At 51.8% G+C, this 23,878-nt stretch overlaps 2 protein-coding genes across 2 annotated transcripts; one reads left to right on the top strand and one right to left on the bottom strand.

Annotated features, from left to right (window-relative positions):
- Positions 1-1,151: 1,151 nt before the first annotated feature.
- pqbp1 (polyglutamine binding protein 1) lies at positions 1,152-12,830 on the bottom strand. The gene is made up of 7 exons (XM_069929050.1): positions 12,645-12,830; positions 5,287-5,410; positions 4,336-4,447; positions 3,735-3,835; positions 2,976-3,086; positions 2,281-2,344; positions 1,152-1,925 (listed from the first exon to the last, which is right to left on the bottom strand). The coding sequence occupies exons 2-7, from the start codon at positions 5,351-5,353 to the stop codon at positions 1,778-1,780; spliced, it is 603 nt and encodes a 200-aa protein (XP_069785151.1). The 5' UTR covers positions 5,354-5,410; positions 12,645-12,830; the 3' UTR covers positions 1,152-1,777.
- Positions 12,831-12,999: 169 nt separating this feature from the next.
- timm17b (translocase of inner mitochondrial membrane 17 homolog B (yeast)) lies at positions 13,000-21,615 on the top strand. The gene is made up of 6 exons (XM_069929051.1): positions 13,000-13,183; positions 18,451-18,550; positions 18,903-18,966; positions 19,667-19,795; positions 20,920-21,030; positions 21,493-21,615. Exons 1-6 carry the CDS (start codon positions 13,158-13,160, stop codon positions 21,564-21,566), a joined length of 504 nt encoding a protein of 167 aa, XP_069785152.1. The 5' UTR covers positions 13,000-13,157; the 3' UTR covers positions 21,567-21,615.
- The last annotated feature ends 2,263 nt before the right edge of the window (positions 21,616-23,878 follow it).

The following is a 23,878-nucleotide window of genomic DNA, read 5'->3' as shown; positions in this document are numbered from 1 at the left end:
TATTGGCCTTCATAAATCAAAGTATTGAGTCCAGGAGTTGGAATGTACAAGACATGGGTGAGGCTGAATTTGGAGAATTGTGTGCAATTTTGGTCACTGAACGACAGGAAAGATATCAATAAGATAGAAAGAGGGTAGAGAAGATTTACTTGGATGTTGCCTTGACTTCAAGAACTGAGTTCCAGGGACAGGTTAAACAGGTTTGGACTTTATTCGCTGGAGCGTAGAAGAATGAGGGGAGATCTGATCAAGGTATTTAAGATGAGGGGGATAGACAGAGTAAATGTAGGTCAGCTTTTCCCCAGAGTGTAGGTGAGATACAAACCAGAGGACATGGGTTAAAGGTGAAAGGGGAAAAGTTTAGGGGGAACGTGAGGGGGTACTTCTTCCCACAGAGGGTGGTGGGGGGGTGTGGAACAAGCTGAAGTGATGAATGCAGGCTTAACTTTAACATTTAAGATGAATTTGGACAGGTACAAGGATGGGAGGGAGGGGTATGGAGTGGGTGCATGTCAGTGGGACCAGGTAAAATAATAGCTTGGCAGGGACTAGAATGGGCCAAAGGGGCCTGTTTGTGTGCTGTAATAATTTATGGTTTGTGGGCAGGTGGGACCAGTATGGGTGGGACGGGTTTAGAGGGGCGTGGGGGAGGTGGGACCAATGTGGGTGGGACGGATCCACAGATGGGATGAGTTTAGAGAGACATGGGGCAGGTGGGACCACTGTGGGTGGGACGGATCCATGGATGGGGCAGGTTCAGAGGGACGTGGGCAGGTTTAGAGGGATGTGGGGCAGGTGAGATCAGTGTGGGTGGGACAGGTTTAGAGGCATATGGGCAGGTGAGACCAGTGTGGGTGAGACAGTTTCTGTCCAGATGGGGAAATTGACCCTTCTTTTCCCCCCCCACCCCCCCCCCCCCCCCCCCCCCCCCCACAGGTTCCCATGTCCCAACAATCGCAGCAGACAGCATGGCTGCAGAAACTCAGCAAGTTACACTGAATTCATGGGGAGTATTGAAGCACTGAGATCTTTGTGAGCGGCACAGAGAATCAGGCAGGGGCCTGAATTAAAACATGCCCTCTAAACCCCCCTCACCCACCATTTTGGGACCAATCGGCCACATGGGAACTGATAAACAAACTACGGATCCATTTCTGCTAAAAAACGTCGCTCTTTAATATCAGCTTCAACGTCCGCAGAAGTTGTGTAACGGCGACCAATGGAGTCTGGGCTACCCAGAAGCCACTGCGCCTGGGAAACCATTCTATCTGACTCCAGACTCACTGCGATGGGGAGGCATCCATGGGTGGGGGGGGGGTGGGTCCAATACAGACGGAGAGGGGAGGGCTGGGCTGAGATAAAGGTTCCCCACAACCCAAGCAGCGGCAGGGAGGGAGAGAGATAGAGACAGAGAGCACGGGAGGGGGAAGAGAGGAAATAGAGAGAGTGAGGGAGAGGGACAGTGAGAGGAGAAAGAGAGAGGAGGGAGTGAGAAAGGAAGGAGAGAGAGGACAGAGGGAAAGCGAGTGAGGATGGATAGGGAAGGAGAGTGAGAGGGGAGAGAAGAGGGAAGGAAAAAGAGAAAAGGGGTGAGAGGGAGAGTAGGGGAAGGGGAATACGAGAGGGTGAGAGTGGGGAGAAGAGGGAGGTGGAGGAGAGGAGAAGGGAAGAGAGAGATAGGGAAGGACAGGAAGAAGAAAGGGAAGGAGAGATGTACACACCCCACCTGACCTCCGCCCGCAACCTTGCAGGATGGGTGGGAGGTGGGGAAGGGGCCTCATTTTCCCCGGGATGCCTCTGCATTGGCCCGCAGCACAGCCCCAGGGCTGGGGTAGGGGCGTTGCTGGAAGAGAGGGCCAGCCGCTGTCGTGTCTGCTCCCGTCTTCGCCTCATTCCTCTTGGGTAGGCCCGTGGACCAGGAACCCCTGTCAATAAGGGTGAAGGTGAGTCAGGGTATGTTGGGTGGAGGAGAGAGGGGGAAGGGGGAGAAGAGAAGGGGAGAGAGGTGAGGTGGAGAAGGGAAGGGGAGAGTGGGGAGGGGGAACAGGGAGAGGGAGAGAGGGAGGGGGAGAGAAGGGGAGAGAGAAGGGAAAGAGGAGGGATGGTGAGGAGTGGTCAATGCGCGGAAGGAGGGAGGGAGCAGGGATTAAGGAGTTGGAGTCGGGGTCATTGGGGATGGAGAAGGGAAGGATGTGAGGAGGTAGGGAGTGGAGATTGGGGTAGAGGTGGGTTGGGGGTGGTCAGTGAGGGGGAGTGGTTTGGAGGGGGGCTAATACTCACCGAGGAGCATCAGAGTAGGCGCTGGGGTCCATGGGGTCCACACTCTCGTCCTTGCGCTCTCTTCCTGAGGGAAGATATGGGAAACCCAGTTACATTTGCCCCGTTACCCCATTGCCCCCAGCTACTCCTCCCCTCCCTCAACCCTCTGCCTCATCCTTCTCCTTTCCCCCTCCCTTCCTTACCTCACCCCACATACCCTCCCACTCTCATCCCTGGCCCTACTATCCCCCTCCCTCTCCCGCACTTCCCCTTACCCTCCCTCCCTCCTCCCTGTTCCCTCTCCCTATCCTCTCCCACCCTCCTCTGCCATCCACCTCTCCCTCCCTCTTCTCCCCTCCACATCCACTCCCTCCCGCCTCTCCTCCACATCCTCTCCTTCCCTCCTCCGCATCTTCTCCCTCCCTCCTCCACATCCTTTCCCTCCCTCCTCTCCTCCTCCACATCCTCTCCTTCCCTTCTCTCCTCCTCCGCATCTTCTCCCTCCCTCCTCCACTCCCCTCCGCATCCTTTCCCTCCCTCCTCTAACCCCTCCACATCCTCTCTCCCTCCTCTAACCCTTCCACATCCTCTCTCCCTCCTCTCCCCTTAGCATCCTCTCCCCTCTCCACCTCTGCACCATCTCCATTCCCATCTGCATGCTCTTCCCACTGCATGTTCTCACTCCCTCTCATACCTACACCCACCCACCACCTCACCCTTCTTGCCCCGTCCATGTCGGTGACCCTCCTCCCGACGTTGGTGCCACTGCTCCCTTGTCTCCTCCCGCTCGCTCCGGTCACTCCGCTCGCCCGTCATCTCTTCCTGCTCTGTGGGTGGGGGTCAATAACAGGGAGGGGGGTCAGTACGGTGGGGGGGGGTTCTTTGGCACAGTGGGTGTTGTCGACACTGGGGGTTCGTTGGCACGGGGGGGGGGTTTGGTCGGTACGGGGTGGGGTTGGTGGGAGGCATCGGTAGCGGGGGTCAATACAGGGGGGAGTCAGTGAGGGGGAGGACATGTAAAGGTTGGGGGAAGGTGGCGAGTGGTGGTGAGGAGGGAGGGGGTGAGGTGGTGTGGAGGGGAGGAGGGAGGGGTTGAGGGGGGAGGAGGGTGAGGTGGAGGCAGGTGGGGGGTTGATGAGAGGGTTGGTGGGGCACAAGGTGGAGAGGGGGAGGGGGGTGAGGGGAGGAGGCAAGAGGGACGAGAGGGGAGGGGGCGAAAGGGGAGGGGGCGTGGTGGGGGAGGGGAGGGGGTGTGAGAGGGAAGGGGGAGGGGGCATGAGGGCGAGGTAGGAAGGATCAAGGGGGAGTGAAGGAAGAGGGTGGTTGTTGGGGGTTGAAGGGTCGGAGACAGGTAGGAGGGGGCAAGGGGAGAGGGATGGTAGTGTGGGCTGAGGAGAATGAGGGGCAGTGAGGGGGTGGGGTAGGCGCTGGGATGGGGGAGAGGCTGGTATGGGAGGTGCCAGGCAGCCAATCACCTTTCAGCCTGCGCGCGGGTTTGGCGATGATGGCGGCCGGGTCGGTTGGTGGGAGCCACGACACCAGATCTGTCTCCATGTCCCAGTAGTACGGCAGGCCACTTTGTGGGGGGGGTGAGGGTGGTAGAAGGAGGGAGGGTTAGCATTGACACCCTGTCCCATCCACTCGTCCCATCGCACTGTCCCATTCCTATCCCATCCCGCTGTCACATTCTCATCCTGTCCCCATGTCCCACCCCCCAGTCCTCCCCATCTCGTCTTAGCGTCCCTTCCCACTGTCTCATTTCCCGTAACTCCGACACATCCCTCATTCATTCCCCACCATTCAGTCTCCCCCATCCAGTTCCATCACCCTCCTCCTGTCCCGTTCCTCTATCCTATCTCCTCCTAACATGGAGACAGACTGGGGGGAGGGGCAGGGGAGAAAGAGGATGGGGAGAGAGTTGGGGTAGAGACGGGGGGCGGGGGGGGGTGAAGATGACGGGGGGGGGAGAGAGACGAGGGGAGAGATGGAGCGGGGGAGAGGCGGGGAGAGATGAGGGGGGAAGAGAAGCGTGAGGGAGGGGGAGGGAGAGAGTTGAGGGGGGGGTGGGAGCCTGACCTGCTGGGTTCGAAGACCTTGTACCAGTTGGGCGGCAGATTCTCTAGTCGCGTGGCCTCATAATCAACAAGATCGTCATCGTAATCCTCGGCGATGATCTCCTCGTTGGGCTCTGTAGAGAAAGGGGGTCGAGGGTGAGAGGGACGGATAAAAGGGCTGATGGTGAAGTGTGACGTCACAGAGGTTTGGTGGCAGATGGAGACCATTCAGACCATCGAGGCTGTGCAAACCCACACACACATCATTCCATCACCCTTGTCACTTGTAAAACTCACACTTGGCTGAATAAAACAGTTCCCCTTCCTCATATACACAGTCAACCACGCACACATACACAGGCATGTGCACACTTTAAGACGCGCATGCAGGCACATGCGCGCAGACATGCACAGACATGGACACACACATGCACAGATACAAGCACACAGACACGTGCTCACACAGACATACGCATGCGCATGGACAGACACAGACACACAACTCAGGATGGAACCCACATTCCCCTCTATCCCTCATGGAAAGGAGTGGGGGTATTGGGGTCGATTCATTGGGGGCTCTTGCTAGTCGGGATGGAATGAGCAATGGGTGAGGGGGGATGGGGATCGAGGGGAGGTTGAGGAGTGGGCCTTGCTCGCCAGCAGAGGGGGTGAGGAAGGGATGAGGAGGAATGTGAGGAAGGGGTGCAAGGAGAGGTCGAGAGGGCTTTGCTCTTGCCAGAAGAGGGGGTGGATGGGGGCAAAGAGGAGGGATGAGGAGGGGGTTTTGCTCTTGCCAGTGGAGGGGGGAGGAAGGGCTGAGGAGGGGAAAGAAGGGGTGAGGAGGGGGAGGAACGGTGAGGAGGGGGAGGAAGGGTGAGGAGGGGGAGGAAGGGTGAGGAGGGAGTAGGTGGGGGCTTCGCTTGCCAGCAGAGGAGTGTTTCCACTCGCCAATGGAAGGAAGGGGTCTACGTACCTGGTTCCACATGCTTCAGGATCCCCCGTTTGGCCAGACGGGCCTGGAGCGCCAGGGGGAGAGGCATTTTGTCCTAGTACAGCCAGCTGGGTCTCTGATTGAGGCAGGCTGGCCACTGACCAAACTGTGGGGAAGAGAAGCAGCATCCTCCATTACCCGTATATCTGCCCTGGTCCCCTCCGCCCCTACAAGCAACAAGGACAGGATTCCTCGTTCGCACCTACCACCCTCCACATCCTCCTCCGCCATTTCCGCCACTGGACCCAGCCTCCCCTCTCCACCTTCCGCAGGGACTGCTCCCTCCGTCACTTCCTTGTCCTCACCTCCACCCCCACCCATGAACGCAGGAGATGCTCCAATTGTGCCCGCACCTCCTCCCTCCCCACAATTTGGGGCCCCAATCTGTCCTTCGGCCAGCATGGCTGGCTTAATGGTCAGTGTAAGGAGTCTGCATGTTCTCCCCACGTCTGTGTGGGTTTTCCCCAATGACTAGTCTAATCTATTCCCTTCATAATTTTAAATACCTCTATCAAATCCGCTCTCAACCATCTATGTTCCAAGGAATAAAGTCCCAGTCTCTTTAAACTTTCTCTGTACTCTAGATATTGTAGTAGGCCAGGCAACATCCTTGTAAACCTTCTCTGCACCCTCTCCACCTGATCTATATCCTTCCTATAATTTGGAGACCAGAACTGAACACAATACTCCAAACCTGGCCTCACCAATGCCTTAAACAATCGCAGCATCACTTCCCAGCTCCTATACTCTTATGCTCTGATTTATGAAGGCCAGTATACCAATATGCCTTCTTAACCACCCTGTCTACATGGGAATCCACCTTCAATGAGCTCTGTACCATAACCCCCAGGTCCCTCTGCGTGCCTCAATGCCCTCCCCTTAACTGCATATTTTCTATTTTGGTTATTTTTTCTGAAATGCAGCACCTCACACTTGTCTACATTGAATTCCATCTGCCATCGTTCAGCCCACTTTTCCAAACAAACCAAAACCTTCCTCACTATCCATCACTCCCCCTATTTTCGTATCGTCTGCATATTTGCTTACCCAGTTAACCATCCCCTCCTCCAAATCATTAATAAAAATAATAAACAACAAGGGACCCAGCACCGATCCCAGAGGCACACTGCTCGTCACAGGGTTCCATCCTGACAGACAGTTGTCCACCATGACTCTCTGCTGTCTATCTTCCAGCCACCTCTGAACCTATCTCTCTATTAATCCCTAGTGACTGAACCTTCCTTATTAACTTTTCATGCGGAACCTTATCAAAAGTCTTACTAAAGTCCAAATAGGTTATGTCAACCGCCCTACCTTCATCCACTTTTCTTGTCACCTCTTCAAAAAACTCAACAAGATTCGTCAAACATGACTTTCCCTTCACAAACCCATGCTGGGGGCCCCTGATCAATCCCTGCCTATCTTTTCCTCCTGTGGACGCTACGGGACAGGCTGAGTTCCTCCAGCATCTCTGAATTTTTACTACAATCACAGATTGTCGTGTTTGACTGCTTTTTGCTCTCAGGCCCAAAACGCTGGTTACCTTCTACTTCCTAAGGATTTAAATTTAGTTTTTTTTAAAAATGTAGATCTACAGCACAGAAACAGGCCTATAAGCCCGTGCCACCCAATTGAACTCCAACCCCCAGTACGTTTTGTAGGGTGGAAGGAAACCAGAGCCCTTGGGGAAAACCCAAGCAGATACGGGGAGAATGTGCAAATTCCTTACAGACAGTGCAGGATTCAAACCAGTTACTCTTGCTGTGGTGGCGTTGCACGAAAACCAACAAGGTCGGGTCAGATACAGCAATGAGCTCTCTCAACCCTTCTCCATTAACAATGGCGTGAAGCAAGGCTGTGTTCTCGCACCAACCCTCTTTTCAATCTTCTTCAGCATGATGCTGAACCAAGCCATGAAAGACCCCAACAATGAAGACGCTGTTTACATCTGGTACCGCACGGATGGCAGTCTCTTCAATCTGAGGCGCCTGCAAGCTCACACCAAGACACAAGAGAAACTTGTCCGTGAACTACTCTTTGCAGACGATGCCGCTTTAGTTGCCCATTCAGAGCCAGCTCTTCAGCGCTTGACGTCCTGCTTTGCGGAAACTGCCAAAATGTTTGGCCTGGAAGTCAGCCTGAAGAAAACTGAGGTCCTCCATCAGCCAGCTCCCCACCATGATTACCAGCCCCCCCATATCTCCATCGGGCACACAAAACTCAAAACGGTCAACCAGTTTACCTATCTCGGCTGCACCATTTCATCAGATGCAAGGATCGACAATGAGATAGACAACAGACTCGCCAAGGCAAATAGCGCCTTTGGAAGACTACACAAAAGAGTCTGGAAAAACAACCAACTGAAAAACCTCACAAAGATAAGCGTATACAGAGCCGTTGTCATACCCACACTCCTGTTCGGCTCCGAATCATGGGTCCTCTACCAGCACCACCTACGGCTCCTAGAACGCTTCCACCAGCGTTGTCTCCGCTCCATCCTCAACATCCATTGGAGCGCTTACATCCCTAACGTCGAAGTACTCGAGATGGCAGAGGTCTACAGCATTGAGTCCACGCTGCTGAAGATCCAGCTGCGCTGGATGGGTCACGTCTCCAGAATGGAGGACCATCGCCTTCCCAAGATCGTGTTATATGGCGAGCTCTCCACTGGCCACCGTGACAGAGGTGCACCAAAGAAAAGGTACAAGGACTGCCTAAAGAAATCTCTTGGTGCCTGCCACATTGACCACCGCCAGTGGGCTGATAACGCCTCAAACCGTGCATCTTGGCGCCTCACAGTTTGGCGGGCAGCAACCTCCTTTGAAGAAGACCGCAGAGCCCACCTCACTGACAAAAGGCAAAGGAGGAAAAACCCAACACCCAACCCCAACCAACCAATTTTCCCCTGCAGCCGCTGCAACCGTGTCTGCCTGTCCCGCATCGGACTTGTCAGCCACAAACGAGCCTGCAGCTGACGTGGACTTTTTACCCCCTCCATAAATCTTCGTCCGCGAAGCCAAGCCAAAGAAGAGAGGTGGCGTTGCGCTGACTGCTATGCCAACCTTAACCCCCTCATTGAACCAAAATTCCCAGCTCTGTTCCAATCCAGGCAACGTCCTGGTCAATTTCCTCTGCCCCCTCTCCACATCTTCCACATCCTTCCTGTAATGAGGTGACTAGAACTGAACACAAGACTCCACGTGTGGTTTCACCAGAGATTTGTAGAGTTGCAATATGACCTTTCTACTCCTCAACTCAATCCCCTTGTTAATGAATCCTAGCATCCCATAGTCCTTCTTAAACCGTGCAGCGACCTTGAGAGATGTATGGATCTGGACCCCAACCTGTACTCAGGCTTCTGGTTTGTCCTTCCAAAATGTATCACCTCACATTTATCTGGATAGGAAGATGATCTGAAGGACCAGATAGTGTTGAGGGACCAGGGAGGCTGCAGAAGGACATGGACCGATTTGGAGAATGGACAAGAAGTGGCAATGAAATACAATGTTGGTCGTGCACTTTGGTGGAAGAAGTAAAAGGGCAGCTTATTTTCGAAATGGGAGAAAACTGAAAATCCCCAGATGCAAAGGGTCCTGACGGTCCTTGTGCAGGTCAACCTGGAGGATGAGTCGGTGGTGAAGAAGGTAAAATGCGTTCATTTTAAGAGGAATTGAATATAAGAGTGGGGACATGATGTTGAGGTTTTATAAGGCCCTGATGAGACCTCTTGTGGAGGTTTTGGGTTCCTAGTTTAAGAAAGGATATGCTGATGATGGAGAAGGTTCAGAGGAGGTTCACAAGGTTGATTTCGGGAATATGAGGAGCATTTGTCAGTTCTTGGCCTGAATTTAGGAGAATGAGGGGGAATCTCATTGGGCCGGCGGTGGGTGGGCGTGGTCCAGACCTGTAGCCAGGCTGCCCAATGACTGCTGGCAGGTGAAGGCATAGAGGAAAGTCCTGCCCTGATGGAAGAAAAGCAGCAAGGCTACTGGAAGGTAGGCCTCAAGTTTTAAAGTCTTTGTCTGTTGGACATGAAGCCACTAGCCCTTTTTTAATGGACATTGCTAAACAATGACAAAATCTGGTTTTGCAGGTAAATCAGGGATTTGCAACATTTAATGAACAATTTGTTGACATGAAAGGGAAAATGAGTGATGAACTTTCAGCTGTGAAGTCGGACTTTAATAAATGATTAAAGACTGTTGATAAAGTGCAAGACAAATTTATGAAGCTTGAAGAAGGATTTTTTTCAGAATATAAAGAACAAGTGAGTCAATATATGGAACAAATGAATCAAATTGGTTGAGAGATTCAAAAGAAGGAATTGTTGAAGAAGATTGATACCATATAACCATTTACAGAGCGGAAACAGGCCATGTCGGCCTTTTGAATCTGCACCGGTTCACTAGAACAACTCCACTAGCTCAATCCTCCAACCCCCTCACCTCCATGTACACATCCAATCTTCTCTTAAATGATAGAAGGGTGTCAGATAAACCCAGGGATGATACACCCTACCTAGGCAGTCCATCCCTGGGGTGATTTGATGCCTGCGTGTTGATTAGTGAGTACTCACACTGGCCATTTAATCGGTAACATTGGCCGTTAATTAGTAAGATAAGGTGCCAGTGTAAAAGGGGATAATGTTCCAGGTAAGGACCAATCAGTGATTGGCCTCACCAATGCAAAGGACTCTACGACACAGTCATCAATGCAGTAGAGATAAGAGTTGGTGAGCAGTACCAGATTTGGTGTGGAACAGGGTTTGTTGCACATATTCAACATGTTGCATTTTATGTTATATTTAGATGTTTGAATAAATGGCTTTGTGTTTAAGTTTGTAGATGATATGAAGGAGCAGGTAGGGTTGAGGAGACAGGGAGGCTGCAGAAGGCCCTCAAAAGATTAGGAAACTGGGCAGAGAAATGGCAAATGAAACCCTGGAATATATTTAGTCAAATGCAAAGAATATCTCGTTCTGCTCATTTGTCAGTCATGAGACTCTCATAATTCATGATACGTTGGAAAATCAGAGTCGACGCAACATTGGGGTCTTCCTGAGGATATTGAAGGGTCAGAACCAGTTAAATTGTTTCGGAAACAGATTCTGGAAGTGCTGGGAATTGAAGCGTTTCCAGATGGTTTGGAATTGGACAGAGCGCACCGGGCATTGTGGAAAAAACCCTGCAGGCAGTTTTAATTCGATGTTTACCTTATCAGGACAGAGAGATGATCCTGGACCTTGCAGTACAAAATGCTCGGGCAAATCAGGGTCCATTAATGGTACAGGGGAATTGGGGTTTTTTTATGTGGATCTGAGTCAGGATGTAATTAAGCAGCTGAAAGAATTTAATTCAGCTAAATTGATATTGTGCAAAAAAAGGTTATCATTTTGGTTTACGATAACCAGTAGTATTGAAAGTATTTTATGGGCATTACCAAACTCAGTTTTTTGAAAATGATTATAACCATATAACAATTACAGTACGGAAACAGGCCATATTGGCCCTTCTAGTCCGCACCGATTTATGTTAACTCCACTAGTTCCACCTACCTGCTCCCTGGCCATGTCCCTCCAACCCCCTCACACCCATGTACTCATCCAACCTCCTCTTAACTGCGATGCATTAACTTTTGCTAATTCCTTGCCTGATAATAGGTCAAGTCAGGACGTCACAAACAAACCATTGGTGAAGCTTTCGCAATTGAAAAATGGGACGAAAAATGGGAAAAAAAAAGAGAATCTTTACAGTTGATTGAAATTGATGATCAAATGAACCATATATTGAAGGCAACCGGCCGACCATGAATAATATGATTCATTGTAATAGTGTTTGGTTTGGGGGGAGGTGGACAATCTAGTGGCTTCCGAAGTCATCTGCCACTGGTGGCATTGGCCGCACCCGTGCAAATGAGAGGGTCTTTACGGGGGTTGTTTGTTTCTTTTTTTAAATTGAGTGGTTTTTTTTGGATTTTTTTTGTTTGTTAGATTTTGATTGGGGTTTTTTGTGGGGGACTTTTTTTTTAAAAAAAAGAAAGGATGTGCTGATAATGGAGAGGAGATTCACAAGGTTGATTTCGGGAACACGAGAAGCATTTGTCAACTCTTGGCCTGGACTCGTTGGAATTTAGGAGAATGAGGGGAGATCTCATTGAAACACTTTGCATGTTGAAAGGTGTGGACAGAGGAGATGTAGCAAGGTTGTTTCCCCACAGTGGGAGAGACTAGGACAAGAGGGCACAACTTCAGGGTTGAAGTGCACAGAGATGCGGAGGGATTTCTACAGCCACAGGGCGGTGAAATAGTGGAATTTGTTGCCACAGGTGGATGTGGAAGCCGGGTCATTGGGTGTGTTTAAGGCAGAGGTTGATCCCCCTCTCCCAACCCCTTCTAAATCAAATCCCCACCCTCCCTCCCAGTCCGGGAACCTCCTGCCTTTTCCTGCTTCTCTGACCCACCGCAACAACATTCTGTTTGTGACTGGCGACACGGGAGGGGGAGGGAGAGGTCGTCCATGCCTCTGAGAGTCAGCAGGTTGGGGGAACTGAGTTCAAAGGTCACACACGCAGCCCGAGATGCAGGTCAAATGTCTGCATGTTAGGGGTGTCAGAAGTACAAATTCTCACACATGAGTCTCTTTAAAGTCGGTGACACGACAAGCTTTATTTACAAGTCTGCAGAGTTGGACTCAACTGGCTTCTCACCAAGTCAAGCCCTGATACATACAGTGCATTGATTTTTATACCTTTTTTGCTTGTCCTTCCCCTCCTCTTTAACACTGTTTTAATTGGTTAGTTTTTGCAAAATCATTCTAAGTACACTTGCATTTGTAATTATCATGTTAGTCACGTACACTACGAACTCTGCACACACTAAATTCTGTTTTTCACTCTTTTATCAATCTTTGGCTCCTACATGTCTCTCTGTGACCATGAAAGATCTCTGTTTGTTATAACATTGTCCAGCTAAACTTTTATGGTAAGCTCCCTGTCTATTCTGGCTTCCCCTTTTATGATTAATCATCACATTTTAACTTAAGCCCTTTTTAACCTAAATTCTCTATCTATAACAAGGGGGATGGTCACCGCTGAGGGTCAGGGTTCACGTTCTGCGCCGTGGTTTAATGGTCAGGCGCCGGGATCAGGGTTCAAGCTCCAGGTCGGGGTTAAGGGTCAGGCTCTGGGCCAGGGTTCATCGCACTGAGAGCAGGGATCAGGCTCAGGGCCGGGGTCAAAGTTCAGGCTCAGGCAAAAGAATGGGGCTCATTGCTACGAGATCAGGGTTCAGACACAGAGCAGGGGTCAGAAGTCGGTCGGCCAGTCCCGGGGGTGTCACTCACCAGCACCGAGCAGCAGCCCCTCGGCGGCAGGCGCTCCAACGGTGTCACGGGCAATGCGTGGTTACGTGAAGTCACAGCCAGGTGGTCTTTCCCGGTGTTGACCAATCAGCGGCGCGCCGGGCGAACCGTCTGGAGGCTGTGTCAGGACGATCCGAGTCAATCCCTGCGGAAATGACGTCAGGCTCAACTGGCGGACGCCCACAGGACATGACGTATTAGGAGGCAGGATGGAAACCTTGAGTAACAGCGACGCCATTCAATCACAGATCTCCGCACATCGAATAATATTACTGTCGATTTATTTTGGGTTGAGTTTCCGTCCTTCAGGAAGGAACGTCCGACGACTAAAATGGGTTTGACGTAATCACGCAGCGCACGCTGTGGGCGACACATCGGTGTGGACGTCCCAGCGCGCTGACATCACGGACAAGCGAGGTTTGGCCTGGTGGCACGCTGACGTCACGGGAGGGGGTGGCGGCTGCGGCGGTGAGCGTCCGACGGCTGTGGAGAGCCATGGAGGAATATGCCCGCGAACCGTGGTACGGAGGGGCGGACGGGAAGGTGGCTGCGCGGAAGGAGGATGTCCCCCGCACCCCATGGTGGGGGGGGGGGGGGAAATTGGTTTTTGGTGCGGAGAGTGGGGGAGAGGTTGGCGGTCGAAGTCAGGGAAGCGGGAAGGAAAGCGGCCGCGGGCGGAGTGCGCCTGTGCGGGATGAGTACCTCGGTGACTCTGGTCATGTGACCCGGCTCGGCAGCCGGGTCTGACTGTCGACTGTCTGAGATAAAACCCGGCGGGGAGGAGTGTGCGGTAAACACACAATGCTGGGGAAACTCAGGTCACCCAGTGTCCTTTCTAAATCAAAGGCAAATAGGCAAAACCCACTTCTCGGGCTTGAGATTCGTGAACAAGTCACAAAATTCGCCCTCGACACCCCAAGTGTAACTGGATCCTGGGTTTCCTCACCTCTGCAGCAGGTGCACGTCTCCTCCTGTGATGGAATTGTGTTATTAATATTTAGGTATAGAAAATTCTATATACAATTTTAGTAACGCTATTTTATGGGTCACCCAGACACACACAATGGCACTTAGAAGTCTGGTAAGCCACCCTCACTAAAACTGGAAGTGTTTGTTCATTGGAATATCTCAGACAATGGGGTTGCTCAGGAAAAGAAATTTCTTTAGTCAGAGGGTCCTAGATTTGTGGAATTCGTGGCCACATTCAGCTGGGGAGACCCAGTGGTTGGGGGAGATTGATTGCTATCTAAGGGATAGTGTATCAAGGGATATGTGGAAAAGGCTGGAACTTGGAGCTCGATGGGAGAACAGTTTAGCTCAGGATGGAGTCAATGGACCGAATGGCCTGCTTCTTGTGATCTTGTGACAAAAGGCTCTTTGCTTGTTTACCTCAGTTGTTCAAATTGAGACTCAGATGGTATCTGTTAAAACAAAAACAGGCTTTTATTTGTAGTCAGTAGTCAGATCGGAGGCATTGGCTCATAAAACCTTTGGAAGAGATAAAGTCATATACCTTTAGCATATAGATGCGAAGTAACTTTGGAAGAAACTTCAAAAGACACGTGGTAAAGATTCTTCAATAAGACAGAAAACATTTTAAGGTACAACTCCGATTATCCAACAATGGACAGGACCGGGCCTACTTCGGATAAATGATATTTTCGGATAACTGGTTATTTTTTTAAAAATAGCCCAGGAGCAACAGCAAATCATGTGTAACAGTGTTTAAACAACAACAAACAACAAGGAAAGGCTTTTTAAGCATTAAAATAATTTTTAATTCTCACCAAAAAAAACCAACACCAAAAAATCAAAATTCTACTCGGGGGTTTTTCCAAAATTTTTTCAACCCATGATGTCAATTTGGCTCCGAAAAAAAATTTCAAGTAACTGAGGATTTCTGATTGTTTCAGATATCCTTATTTGTCCGAAATTTTTTGGAGGCGAAATGATGTCATTTCGGCTTCAAAATTTTTTGGATAAATGAGGGTTTCTGATTTTTCTGAAATCTTCAATTATCCGAAATTTTTTTTGAGAGCTTCCGGGTCCAAAAAAAAATTTTTGATAACTGAGGATTTCAGATAATCTGATTTCAGATAATCGGAGTTGTCCTGTAATTTCAAACTGAAGGCAGAAGTCACCTTACCATCCTGTAGGTAACACAGGATTGAAGGAGTTGCTTGCCCATCCTGTAAGACTTGAAATACAGTAACCAGAAAAGTACTGTTACAATTTACTCCTGGTCAAGGAAGGGAATGACCACTTCTGACAGTCTTGCTGTGTCTATTTCTACATGATCACTTCCTGTAACCCTTGCCTGGGTTTGTGAAATATTGTGGGAAACCCAAATCCTGAAACCTCCATGCAAAAGAGGAGGGATTTGTGAAAAAATCACTTGTATGAATGTTGCTCTGAGAACAACTCATCAAGAGATTCATGAGTTTTAAAGAGGCCTGATGATAACCTCTTTTGAGCAACAATTTAAAGGCTCTGAGTTTCAACACAAAAGCTTTCTGAGATTGAAGTTTAAAATTATCTCTTCAGAATTTTACCTGAATTGGAATGGTTTGACCAACTGTGCGGTTGCATGCACACACACATGTACATTTGCACATAGTGGGGTTAAGTTCGAGTTAAGAAATGTTTAGTTAATAATAAAAAAAATTGTTATGAAAATTCCATTGTCTTAGTGAATTCTCATTGTTGCTGGTTTAGTATATAACACTTCCACAATCTCCATCACCGGAGCACCACAGGGCTGAGTTCTTAGCCCTCTGCTCTACTAATTTTACACCTACAACTGCGTGGCTTGGTATGACAATAACACCATCTACCAATGATATCACGGTAGTGGTTTGTATAAAGGAAGGGGATGAGGCAGCGTACAGGATGGAGATTGAAAACTTGGCTGAACTGTGCGCCAACAACAACGTACCCAAAACCAAGGTTGACTTGAGGGAAGGAAAACCAAAGGTGTACGATCCGGTGATCATTGGGGGATCAGAGGTGGAGAGGGTGAGTGCATTTTGGTTCTTGGGAGTCACTATCTCGGAGGATCTTTCCTGGACCCAACAAACTAATGGTATTGTGAAGAAAGCACGTCAGTGCCTCTACTTCCTCAGGAGTTTGTGGAGGTTTGGAACGACACCAGAAACTGGCAAATTCCTACAGAGGTGCGGTGGAAAGTGCGCTGACTGGCTGCATCATGGTCAGGAACACCAATACCCCTGGGCGTAAAGCCCTGCAAAAGGTAGTGGGCACAGCCCAGGATATCACAGGCAAAACCTTCCCCACCATCAAGAACATCTACAGGGAACACTGCCGTCGGAGAGCAGCAGCAATCATCAAGGATCCACACCACCCAGCATGTGCTCTGTTTTTGCTACTACCATCAGGAAATAAGACTCGCACCACCAGTTTAGGAACAGCTCTTACCCCTCTACCATCAGACTCCTCAACAACAAACTCAATCAGGAACTCATTTAAGGACACGTACAATTTATTGATTTTCTTTGTTCTCTCTGTATTGCACAGTCAGTTTGTTTACATTTGTTTACAATTTTTTATTTGTTTATGTGTTTATGCTGTGTACAGTTTATATTTTGCACTGCCAATAAGTGCTAAATCTGTCCCGCAGGAAAAAGAATCTCAGGGTTGTATGTGATGTGTATGTAATCTGACAATAAATCTGAAATCAGAATTCATTATTTTGTGGCAGTATCACAGAGCGAACATTCACAAAAACCACCTTACAACAATAAATAAAAATAGTGCACAAAAGGTCAAAGTAAGGCCATGTCTTTGGTTCATTGATCATTCAGGAATCTGATGGCAATGGGGAGGAAGCTGTCCTTGTGCTGCTGAGTGCTCATCTTCAGGCTCCTGGACCTTTCCCCCAATGATAGCATAATGAAGAGGGCATGGCCTGGGTGATGGGGGATCTTCGAGGATAGAGGGTGCTTTTTTAAGACACCGCCTCATGTCGATGTCCTCGATGGAGTGAAGTCTGGAGCCCATGTTAACGACCCTCTGGAGTTTGTCCTGAGAGTTGGTGCCTCCATACCAGGCAGTAATGCAACCAGCCAGGACACTCCATGGTATACCTGTAGAAGTTTACAAGAATTTATGGTGACAGACTGAATCTCCTCAAACTCCACACCAAGTATAGACGTACAGCGCGGTAACAGGCTAATTCGGCCCATACTGCCCAATTACACCCCATTAACCTACAACCCTCGGTACATTTTGAACGGTGGGAGTCCCCGGGGAAAACCCACACAAACACGAGGAGAATGTACAAACTCCTTACAGACAGCGCAGGATTAAAATCCCAGTGTCGATCATTGGCGCTGTAATGGCGTGGCGCTAACCGCAACGGCAACCGTGCCGCTTCCCTCCAGCTCTTCATCCCCTACCCTCTCCATTCACAAAGCTGTCCCCCGTCCACTCATTACCTCCTCCCTGTGGGACCGCGCTCCTCCCCCTGCCTCTCTCAACCATCTTGCCGGCAGTTTGCTCAACACCTTGAGGAAGGGCTCAAGCCTGAATCGTCAGTCCTGTATCTCTACCTTCATTGTATAAAGGACACTGTTTGGCCTGCCAAGTTTATCTAGCATTATGTGTTTCCACTTCAGTCAATGGTGTCTGCAGACTCTTGTTTTATTCCTCACAACAACCCACAGATGCTAAGGTCCAAGAAAAAAACCAGGGGGGAGAGGAAAAGGAAGAGGGGGGAGACTGAGAGGAAGGGGGATGGGCTAGAAGGAGAGAAGGGGGAATGGAGAGAAGGGAGGGGGCACTTTCGTGTTTTACTTGTAACAACAACCCACAGATGCTAAGATCCGAGGGGAAAAAAAAAACGGGGAGAGGGGATAGAGGGAGAGAAGGGGGAGGGGAAGGGGAGATGGAGGGAAGGGGATGAAGAAGGGGTAGAGGGGAGGCCAAGGGCATGGAGGGGGAGGAGGAGGAGGAGGGGAAATCATTGGAAGCCGAAGAGGTAAGAGAGAGACCCCCTCCCTGTGGACACTGCCCATCTTGCTGTGGGTTGGGTTGTTGGTTGGTCTTTGAGGCAGTGAGGGGGGGGGGGGCATGTTGGGGCCGTGGACTGACAGGTCTCCGATTCTGCACCCACCCTCCCTTCCCTGCCTCCCCCACCCCTCAACCCTCCATTCTCCTCCTGCCCTCTTCCCTGTTCCCCACTCTCACTAACCTGCTCTCTCCTTTTCCCTCTCCCCTTTCACTCCCCTTGCCCTTCTATCCCCTTCTTGTCTCTTGTTTCCCCTCCCTTTCCCCTTCTTCCCTCTCTCCCCTTCCCCCTCTTCTTTTCCTCTCTCCCCTTCTCCCTCTTTTCCTCTCCCCTTTTCTTCCCTCCCTCTTCCCCTCTCTCCTTATCCCTCTCCTCTTCCTCTCTCCCCTTACCCCCTCCTTATCCCTTCCTCCCCTTTCCCTCTCTCTCCCATTCCAACCCCAACCCTTCCTCCTTCCCCCTCCACTTCTCTCCCCCTTTCCCCCTCTCCCCCTCCCCTTTCCTCTTTCACCCCTTCCTGCCCCTCCCTCCTACCTCCTTCTCCCTGCCCCATTCTCCCCGGCCCCTCCCCTCTTCTTGATGACCTCCACCGTCTCTCCTCCTGCCTCTACTCCCACCAACCCGTCTACGCCCACACTTCTTTCCTGCCCTCCTCATCCCACCTATTCCATCCTTCCCCTTTTTCATCCTCCTACCACTTCCCCTCACTTTGCCCTTCCCCCTACTCCCCCCCCCCCCCCCCGCTCCCTCACCTGCCCCAAGTCCCTGGCGGATCGTGGATGACTGTGGCGGGGCGTTCACCATGGGAGCCATCGGAGGAGGCATTTTCCAGTTCATGAAAGGCTTCAGGAATGCGCCAGTTGTGAGTGCCCAACTTGATCCTCCCATTCCACCTGCCTACATCACATCTGGATTCCAATCACCTTCCCTCTCGTCCCCATTATCAGGGAACAATGTCCCTGAACTCCACCAGCCCACCCCCAGATCTCTCTGTTCTACAACACTCCCCACCCCACCCTATCCCCCCCCCCCACATCTACCTGTGTCCCCACTCTTCCCTGACCCCCAGGGCTCTCTGTTCTGTTCTCCTCTCCTCCCCCCTTCTACCTCTGCCCTTCTCCCCCACCCCTCCTCCCTCCTTTGCTCTCCCCGGTACTCTCCACCCATACTGACCTCCCCCCATACTGACCCCCAAACATCGTTCTCCCCCCCAGGGTCTGGGCCACAGGCTGAGAGGGAGTGTCAACGCTGTCAAGGTCCGTGCCCCTCAGATTGGAGGTAGGAAATGTGGTGCCCGCTTTATCTATGTGATCTTGTAACCTCTAACCCCAGTAGCAGTGCACAACCTCTGACCTCTCCTTTCCCCAACAGGGCCCAACCTTTTCTCATCCCCCCCCCCCCTACAGTGCATGACCTCTGAACTTTCTCCTTGTCCTCACCAGGGCCTGACTTCTGACCGCTCCTTGTGCTCCCCAGAGCCTAACCTCCCTGCATGATCCCACAGGTCCAAACTCTGACCTGTGACTTCCTGGGCCCCACCTTCCCCCAACCCAGTAGTTGTCCTCTGACCTCACTCTGCCCCCCCAGGTCCTGACCTCTCACCCTGTCGCCCAGGATCTGACCTCTTCTCCAAATACTACCGAATCTGACCTCTCAGTGCCTCTTGGGCCTGTCCTCTAACCCCCATGGCTTGGTGCAGTATCTGACCTCTGCCCCTTCTCCAAGACACCAGTATCCGAACTTTGCCCTCACCCACCTGCAGCCCTTGACCTCAACCAGTGGTGCCTGGTGCTGATCCGGCCCTGACCTCTGACTTGGCCATGATCTCAGATCCTGGCTGTGACCTGGGACCCAAAGCACCTGCAGCCTCTGACACACCCCTGACTTCCAACACGCCTGTGTCTCTGGCCCGATCTGTGGCTTGCCTGTGACTTCTGACCCCTCCCGTGCCTAAAGGGAGACACTGGTTGTGTTGCAGGCAGCTTTGCTGTGTGGGGTGGCCTGTTCTCCACCATCGACTGCAGTCTAATGAAGATGCGTGGGCGGGAGGATCCCTGGAACTCCATCTGCAGTGGGGCCCTGACCGGGGCAGTGTTGGCCTCCCGCAGTGAGTGACCTGTCCAATCCGGCTCCTGGGGTGAATGGTGGGGGCGTGTCGAGGGCCGGAGGGACCTGGGTATGGGATGAATGGTAGGGCGTGTGGAGAGGATAGTGGGGTATGGGGGTGAACGGTGGGGAGTGTGGAGGAGACGGGGAGCTTGGAGGGCATGTTGGGGTACGGGCTTGAATGGTGGGGAGTGTGGAGGAGATGTTGGGGAGTTTGGAGGAGGCGTCGGGGTACGGGGATGAATGATGGGGAGTGTGGAGGAGACAGAGAGTTTGGAGGGGACGGGGTACGGGGTGAATGATGGGGATTGTGGAGATGACATTGAGGTACGGGGTGAACGGTGGGAAATGTGAAGGGGATGTTGGGATTCGGGATGAACGGTGGGGAGTGTGGAGGGGACGTTGGGGTATGGGGTTAAACGGTGGGGAGAGTGGAGGGGATGTTGGGTTTTGAGGGTGAACAGTGGGGAGTGTGGAGGGGATGTCGGGGAATGGGGACGTTTGGTGGGGAGTGTGGAGGGGACGTCAGGGTGCATGTTGAATGGTGGAGAGTGTGGAGGAGACGTCAAGTCATGGGGTGAATGGTTGAGAGTGTGGAGGGGACGTCGGGGTACGGGGATGAATGGTGGGAAGTGTGGAGGGGACTCCGGGGTATGGATTGAACGGGGGAGGGAGTGTGGAGGGGACGTCAGGCTACAGGGTGAATGGTGGAGAGTGTGGAGGGGACGTGGGGGTACGGATAGAAAGGGGGGGAAGAGTGTGGAGAAGACGTCAGGGTACAGGGTGCACAATGGAGAGTGTGGAGGGGATGTTGGGGAGTTTTGAGGGGATGTTGGGGTATGGGGTGAACGATGGGGAGTGTGGAGAGGATGTCGGGGTATGGAGTGAACTGTAGGGAGTGTGGAGGGGACGCCAGTGTACAGGGTGAACAGTATGGAGTGGACGCCAGGGTATGGGGTGAACAGTGGGGAGTGTTGACAGAGGATGGGGATGGGAGGATAGGGACAGGGATGGGAGGGAGGCATGGTGGAGGGGATGCAGGAACATGGAGGGGAGTGCATTTCCCCACTGTCCCCCCCCCCACGCCTGCCACTCTGTCCCTCCTCCCCCCCCCCCCCCCCACAGGTGGACCCCTGGCCATGGTAGGTTCTGCCACGATGGGGGGCATTCTCTTGGCCCTGATTGAGGGGGTTGGCATCCTGCTAACCCGCTACACCGCCCAGCAGTTCCACAACCGTGAGTGTCTGGGCCAAGGGGTGGTGGGGGAGATTGATGGGCGAGAGAGGTAGCAGAATGGAGGGAAGTTAGAGGGGAACAGGGAGAAGGGAGGGAGGAGCAGGGAAGGAACAGAGATGAGAGAGAGGAAGGTCAGAGTGACACAAGAGAGAGGGAGAGGAAGAACAGGGAGAAGGAAAGGGGGAGGAGAGGGGCAAGAAGGAGAGGTAAGGAAGGGGGAAAGAAAGGAATGAGGGAGGGGGAGATGTGGGCAGAGAGAAGAGTAAGGGATGGAAGGAATGGAGTGGGGGAGAGGAATGAGAGGTGAGGAAGATAGGGGTGGGTACAGACATTGAGTCGCGGTGGATGGAGAGGGGTAGGGGTGGGGGAGGTGAGGGGTCGGGATAGAGGGAGGACAGACCTTTCTTCAGGGCTGTGGCTACAGTATCCTCTGTCCTCCCTCCCCACCTTGTCTCCCAACAGCTGGTCTCTTCACCGAGGACCCCGCGAACCTCCCTCCCAAGGACATGGCTCCATCTCATGGGCAGTACCAATAGCCTTGGCGAGTGGGGTGCACAGAGCCGGAAATAAAGGATCTGCCTCTGAGTTTGTGTCCTGGTTGGTCTTGGGGTGGGGGGGGAGGGGAGGTGGGTGTCTCGGGGCTGTGGGAAGGGAGATGGGGAGGTGAAGGGGTGGGGAATGGAGGGCAGAGGCAAGGAGGCCCTGTCGAGATGTGGGGAGATCATTGTAAGTGGGATGGAGAGGGGGAGGGTGCGACGGGGAGGAGGGAGGGAGGGAGGTTGTAGGGGTATGGTTCCAGGTAGGCTTGCTGAATTTATTCTTTTCCACTTCCCCACTCTCTCCCCATGGCCCCGTGTCAGTCCCAACACTGATCCCACAGCCCTGCTCTCTCTCCGGCCCCGTGTCAGTCCCACACTGATCTCATTTCCCTACTCTCTCCCCACAGCACCATGTTGGTCTCCACACTGATCCCACTGCCCCACTCTCTCCCCACAGCTCCGTGTCCATCCCCACACTGATCCCACTTCCCCGTTCTCTTTCCACGGCCCTGTCTCGGTCCCCACACAGATCTCACTACCCCACTCTCCCTGCGGCCCTGGGGAAATGGTGTCAGGACTGTTCTCACTGCATGGGCTGCAAGAGCTCTGCCAGGCCACCAGGTGGCGCCCTTGGTCCCGGGGCATGGCCAGCCCCAGAGTGGCCAATCCCAGTGCTACAGAGGTGGGATCACTCCACTCATTCCCACCCCCAGGGGCCGATGGAACAACAGATGGAGTCATCGTCCAGGCTATGCAGGCTCTCCTCGTCCTGTTAGACTTGGACCAGGGGCTCCTGACGCCTCGTCACATTACAGTAAGAGAGAGGGGGCTGAGAGAAAGGGGAATGTGGGGCGGATGAGAGGGGAGAGCTTGCAAGAGAAAAGCCGTGAAAGGCACAGGCCTGATTGAAAATGATGCTGGAGAAATTATAATGGGTAACAGAGATGGCAGAGGAACTAATTGAGTACTTTATGTCAGTCTTCACTGAGGAAGACAATAGCAATATACCTGATAGAGGTCTCAGGGAATAGAACTAAGTACAGTCATGATTACTAGAGTAATAAACTGAATGGACTGAAGATCGTCCTGGATCAGATGAGGGGCACCCATGGGTTCTGAAGGAGGTGGCTTTGGAGATTGTGGAGGCATTGGAATTGATTTTCCAGAAATCAATAGACTCTGGCGTGGTTCTGGAGGATTGGAAGGTTGCAAATGTAGTTTAAGAAAGGAGGGAGGCAGAAAAAAGGAAAATACAGGCTTATTAGCCCGACGTCGATGGTTGGAAAGTTATTGGAGTCGATCCTCAAGGACGAAGTTATGAAACACCTCGAGGTGCATGACATGACAGGTCAAAGCCAGTATGGGATCATGAAGGGAAGATCATGCCTGACCAACCTACTGGAATTGTTTGAGGAAATCACAAGGAGGGTGGGCAAGGGAGAGGCTGTGATGTTTTGGATTTGGATTTTCGATTGGTGCCGTGTAAGAGGCTGCTTAATGAGAGCCCATGGAATGACAGGATATTGGTTTGGGTGGAGCATTGGCTGACAGGCAGAAAGGAAAGGGTGGGAAAAGAGGGATTCTGTTCTGGTGGATTGCTGGTGACTGGTGTTCCGCAGGGGGCCGGGGTTGGGGTTGCTTCCGTTTACAATGTATATTGATGATTAAGATTATGGTTGAATGGTTTTGCAGCCAAGTTTCAGAATCAGGATTTATTGTCATGAACAAGTCATGAAATTCCGGATTTTACGGCAGCGTCACAGAGCAAACGTTCATATTACAACCATCTTACAACATTACTATAAAAATAAAAATAACAGTGCATGAAAAATCAGGCAGAGTCTTTGGTTCACTGATCATTCATGAATCTGATGGCAGTGGGGAAGAAGTTGACCTTGTGCTTGTCTGTGGACTCTTGTACCTTTTCCCCGATGGTAGCAGAGTGAAGAGGGAATGACCTGGGTGGTGGGAGTCTTTGAGGATAGAGGCTGCTTTTTTAATACACCGCCTCATGTCCTCGATGAAGTGAAGTCTGGTGCCTGTGATGTCGGTGGCCGAGTTAACAACCTTCTGAAGTTGATTCCTGTCCTGAGAGTTGGTGCCTCCGTACCAGGCAGTGATGCAACCAGCCAGTATGCTCTCCACAGTACACCTAGAGAACTTTATGAGAATCTTTGGTGACACCTCACCAAGTCTAGCTGCTGGCGAGCCTTCTTCATGATTGCATCAACGTGGAGGCTCCAGGACAGATCCTCAGAGATGTTGACACCCAATAATTTGAAATTCTTGACCCTCTCAACTACTGAGCC

The sequence above is a fragment of the Narcine bancroftii genome, chromosome 3 (genome assembly GCF_036971445.1).
Source record: "Narcine bancroftii isolate sNarBan1 chromosome 3, sNarBan1.hap1, whole genome shotgun sequence".
Lineage (NCBI taxonomy): Eukaryota > Metazoa > Chordata > Chondrichthyes > Torpediniformes > Narcinidae > Narcine > Narcine bancroftii.
Note: the sequence above shows the minus strand (reverse complement) of the source record. Positions and strands in the feature narration are given on the sequence as shown.